This window comes from Cyprinodon variegatus, unplaced genomic scaffold, assembly GCF_000732505.1.
Source record: "Cyprinodon variegatus isolate N-32 unplaced genomic scaffold, C_variegatus-1.0 Scaffold329, whole genome shotgun sequence".
NCBI classification, from domain to species: Eukaryota; Metazoa; Chordata; class Actinopteri; order Cyprinodontiformes; family Cyprinodontidae; genus Cyprinodon; species Cyprinodon variegatus.
The window spans coordinates 371,943-377,434 of record NW_015150782.1 but is presented as its reverse complement, the minus strand read 5'-3'; the positions used below and the strand labels follow the sequence as shown (position 1 = coordinate 377,434).

The following is a 5,492-nucleotide window of genomic DNA, read 5'->3' as shown; positions in this document are numbered from 1 at the left end:
AAAAAAAGTCTCTAGATTTGGTGCTAGGAGCTTTTTAGAAATCAAAGTGCTAGAGGGGTCTGAAAAGTGGCTAAATATAGCGACTAAAGCGCTAAGTTGGCAACACTGCTCTTTGCATGGTTTGTTTTCAAATGGTTTGCATGCGTTCTGATGGCATTTTAGTGAAAGGATTTTAATCAAAAACATAATTAATGTGCACAAATAAGGAATAGTTGTATTAACCATAACCATGCAGACATTGAAGCCTTGATCTGATTGATTAGATGCTGTCAGAGTGGACTAGCCTGGACATGTCAGCTGTTTATCAGTTATTACCACTCTGTGCATGTCCTGAAACCTGCACTGTGGACTTTACCAGAGACATGGAGACAGCTCCAAGGCTCTGGTCTTCAGGGTGTCAGAGACAGGTGGACATTTCTACCAGATAAATCTGTTTTTTTAATGCTAAATATTTACATTATTATTATTTTTTTTACAATCTTGTTATTTTCCTGCTCCAAGTGAGTCACTCTGTCAGCTGAATGCATGTTTTACAGTCTCTATACTCCAGTTAAAGATTAATTGATTACTGAATTAGTTTATGATTATTTTAATGATTTATTTATCTCATTAATTTGATTCATTCAGCCCTACTGTAAACTATATTAAACATCCTTAATTAAAGAGGGATTAATGAGACACAGTGTTTTGTCCTTAAGCTCAGTATCAACATTTATGGGTAACTTAGTGTTTTTCCTCCATTGTTCTTCACAGCTGAATGGCCAAAGACCCTCACAGGCCTTCCTAGCACATCAGGCACCACAGCCAGCGTAGTGGTCCTCCGGGGAAACCGTATGTATGTGGCCCACGTAGGAGACTCAGCCGTCGTTCTGGGAGTTCAGGACGACCCGTCCGTCCCGTTCATCAAAGCGGTGGAACTGACGCAAGACCACAAGCCGGAATTACCCAAAGAGAGGGAGCGCATCGAAGGGCTCGGTGGGAGGTAAACAGTGACCCCTGTTTCTGCATTCCTCAGCGGTGCAACATCTAGGAGGGGAAGCTCTGGGCATTTCCTGGATCAGAAGGAAACTCTTTAAACAAATGATGATAAAAAAAGACGCCTCCCCATGTGTCTGATCGACAGACCGCCACGCCGCTGGGCGCACCCCTCTAATATAAAGTTAGGATTGACCGGAGCTTTCCAAAACTCTGTTTTCCAGGAATATGTTCAGGTTGGATGTCCTCACATTCTTCCTGGGATAATTTGTGCTGAAGTGATTAGAGGTGTAGCAGTCAGCAGTAATTCAGAAGCACAAACTGGTTCTTTGAAAGCCGTGGTTATGAAATAAATTCCCAAATGAAGGGTTGCATAATTATCTGTTCAGAAGAAATGAGCCGATGCTCTGCTATCCCTGGAATCTGGATATTAAATGGACGATCAGAGGTCTGTAGGAGGTTATAGTTGGATGGGACAGATTTTGAGACGCTCTGTTGCTTCAGAGCGTCTCTCAGACCAGGCCTGCTTTATGTCAACAGTCTGAAGCAACATCTGGACGGATCTAGTTGCTGGAAATTTAAATCAGTGTTTTTCCATATCAGCAGAAATGGCTTCGCTGGTTCTACTGGTCAGAGAAATGCTGAGGTCCAGATTAATGTAGGACAAATGTTCAGGGATACGGAGAACCAGGGAAGCCAGGTTAAAACGTCCCATTGGATGTGAGGTTAAACAAATATGTTTATATAAACTGTTATTCTGCCCTTTATGAAGGGAAGTGATCAAATGTCTCATACAGAAATAGACTAAAAGAAGAATGCTTTGTTATCTAAAACCTTTTTTTTCCCAATAATTGTGGACTTTGGTGGATGCTAGTGTAAACGTCTGTGTTGTCTTCTGTCCCTCAGTGTAATCAAGAAGTCGGGGGTGAACCGGGTGGTGTGGAAGAGGCCCAGGCTGAGCCATAATGGACCTGTTCGCCGCAGCACCGTCATCGACCAGATTCCTTTCCTGGCTGTTGCTCGCGCTCTAGGTGAGGAATGAAAGCTTCACGCTGCCGATGGAATGGATCACACTGGAAATGTAGAGACTTGATTATATACGGTATGATGGTGTTACCGGTCTGAGCGTGTGGTGAGAACCATGTGCAGCGTTTAAACGCACCCAAAACTTATCAGCTCTAAAAAGGAGTGCAAACTTGGATCTATCTGAGACATCTGGATTAATATTCAGTCAATAAATGTCAACGTGGCCTGCCATAGGCAAGTGGGTAGAGATCTGAGCGCATGCAGAGAGAAGCTGAGTGCACACAGAAACGTTCACATGATTTTAGAGTGAAGCTCGCACCAGACAGGTTCGGAATAAGAACGCTGCACATGGTTCCTGCTGCACGCTCAGACTGGTAACGCCACGCTCAAGTCGTTGGCACAAAAATGACGCCATAGTTGATCTGGACCTCTTTCAGGGTTTCTAATCTTCTTTTCTTCCCCCTGACAGGTGATCTGTGGAGCTATGATTTCTACAGCGGGGAGTTTGTGGTTTCTCCGGAGCCAGACACCAGCGTGGTGGTTCTTAACCCTAGAAAGCATCGTTACATCATCCTGGGAAGCGACGGCCTCTGGAACATGGTGCCGCCTCAGGAGGCCATCTCCATGTGTCAGAAGAACGACGAGGAAGCGGTAAGCTGTTGGGCTCCTTGGACCTGAAAAGCTGCAGTAGATGATTCTGTGCTACTTCAGGTCAAAGGTCGATCAAATGATAACCAACAAGGTCTGCCTCGTCGTCGCTCTTCATCAGTGCAGTAACAGCGTTCCTCCTATAGGTACCGGGTGGGGTGTCCAGCGCCAGGAAGCTGGTGAGCCACGCGTTGGTGCGGTGGCGCCAGCGAATGCTGCGTGCTGACAACACCAGCGCCATCGTGATCGCACTGCTGGAACCTGGTGAATCACAGGAGACATTTCACAACGAGGAGGTCTTTCTGGACCTGGCCAAAGTGTCCCAGAGTCCTACTCCCATTTCCTGCTCGGACGCTCCTCTGCTCCAGGTAAGGATGACTCTAGGTCCTCATGTTTCAGAGAAACCTCCTAAATGAGGCTTTATATCCACATTTCCCAGAGCGGTCGGTCTAACGAAGCCCCTATGCTCGTCTTTCCTGCAGCCGCCTTCGGATGAAGACTCCATCTCCGCCATGTCGGAGCTGCTGCCTCCACTGGAGCGACGGGATGGGCTGTCTGGAGGCCCCGCCTTCTACCACATGTCTCTGTCTGACCCGTTCGCTCTGACTCCTCTCTACTCAAACAGCAGCACAGATTCCCCCGGTCACTCCGGTCTAACAGACGGCACCTCCACCGGGAGGACGTCCAACAAAAGGACTGTGGACGGCTCCCCTTCATCGGGCCTCCTGGCCAAGAAGACCAAACGCAGAACTTCTGACCGGCTGCCGCTGGTCCAGCACAACGCTGAGAAGAAGCAGGAGTCCAGCGGCGTCTCTCCCATCCTGCAGCAGCATAATAAAACCACAGTGTGTGTTTGCTGAGAACACAGCAGCTGCTGCCGGTCCGTCTGAGGCGCCCGCCGTTCTGCTTCTGTCCAGACTTCCTTCTTTGAGGTTCTTCTCCTTGGTTTCTGCTCCCCATCTTTTCCTCCAGCGCGGGTGGAGCAGCATGTTCACCTGACGGAGCTCCTCCAGGCGCTGCGGCGCCGTGAGGCTGATGGTCGGCGCTGAGCCGCTCGTTTAAACATAAACTGCAGTTCCTCCATCCGGCGCTGAAGATTCCTGCATATTTACTCTGCCACACAGTGTGGTCATGGATTTTAATGATAATGTTGCTGGTGTAAATATTATGACTTTTATAACCGAGTATTTAAGTACGTAGAGATGTTTATGCAAAATGAATCTATTTTTATACATCCTTTCCTCGTACGGTAGAACATGTTCCTAGATGTGCACCACCATGTTGGATCTAGACCCTGGGTTTTAACACGTCTATGTATTTTACTCATTCCTGAAAACGTGTCTTGAATATAAGCAAAAGGTGCTACAGTCATAAAAAGTAAGCTAGTAGTGAGTTTATTTGTATAAATATGTGTTTCCTGATGTCACACAGTGATCCCTCTATAAATGACGGGAGGATTTCTAATCTCTTTGTTTTTTTATTGCACATTGCTTGTTTGGAGGGAAGGCTTCTCCTCCCCTCTCCACTCTGTTCTTCCTCCAGCCTCCGGCTCCATCCAGGTCCTCTACAGGGACCTGTGATGTCACGCTGCGAGACGATGGCGTTTTCCCGGGGGCCGTTTGCATGAGACTCCTGTCTGACTTGATTCATTCTATGGACTTTTTTTTTGTGTGAAGAATTTTTATTTTTTTGCACTTTTGAAGTGTCTAAGAGGGAATTTCTTTGAGAGGAGAAGCGTGCAGGCTGAGTTTGAAGCACTCGCTGGACTCTTCGGCACGTCCTTTTAGACGACCTGCCAGGTTTTACAGATGCCAAACCCTTTTGCCTTGTGTGTAGGAATCTAGTGACCTCAGCTGAATGATGAACTTTACCCAATCCTCATGCATCTCCTTGCTTTTTCTACAATAGCTTTTTTAAACGTAGCCCTCTGTAATCTGGACCGCCATGCATGGAAACTCTGAATCACGAAGATCGCACCTGAAATCTGTCACCCCCCCCTTCAGTCAGTCAGCATTATGGGTGTTTTACTAAGGCAATGAACTTGTTTTTATTTTGACTCATTCTGTTACTTGGAGTCTTTGGACTCAGATTACCGTATTATAATTCTAGATTCATTATTAATAATGTTTAGAAAACGTCTCTTCACTCACTGCCGACCTTTGTTCTAAAAGCTGTACTAGCTGTTGTGCATGTGTGCAGTGTAAATGGACTATTCCTAAATGAAATAATTAAAATCATACTTTGAAGCGGAGTAATGAATTATTTGGGTCGTTGATTGATTTAACTTTTTCAGGCTGATAGTTGTTTTTTGACTTAATAAATTTTTCCATCTTTCATCTTCCTAACCGTCACAAACACACCTTAGACTGAGAGCACTGCTCTGATTCCCCACAGGGACCAGATGATTTGCTCTACCGCTTCACATACTGTTCTCCCTAAGCTGGTTACAGACTTTTAGTTTTTTTGTTCAGTTTTTGTTTTTAATGTCACGACTATTTGTACCCAAGATGTTCTAAGAAACAGACACCTTTTGCCTTTAATGTGTGCCGTTATGTTTTTGGATTGGAAATGGTGCCTTCCCCTTTAAAGCTCCCATTCACAGCGTGTCATCTGAGGTCCCCTTTCAGAGATTATTCGATCATATAATCCAGTCAGATTTAAGGTTCAAAGTTTCTATCTACGTAAACAACATAGACTTTACAGGATTCTCTGCTCCTGGATGAGCAGGTAAATGCAGTAGATGTTGACTCTAGCAATCCCTCACACTAAGCATGCTTGTAGCGACAGTGGAGAGGAAAAACTCCCTTTGAACAGGAAGAAACCTCCAGCAGAACCAGGCTCAG

General features: G+C 45.7%; 1 protein-coding gene across 1 annotated transcript; it reads left to right on the top strand.

Annotated features, from left to right (window-relative positions):
• Positions 1-722: 722 nt before the first annotated feature.
• On the top strand, positions 723-4,912 carry LOC107091202 (protein phosphatase 1D-like; the record flags this gene model as incomplete). Its single annotated transcript, XM_015384993.1, has 5 exons — positions 723-982; positions 1,882-2,006; positions 2,471-2,652; positions 2,796-3,017; positions 3,132-4,912. Coding segments are annotated over 5 exons (1,167 nt in total), but the record flags the coding sequence as incomplete, so codon positions are not given.
• Positions 4,913-5,492: the final 580 nt, after the last annotated feature.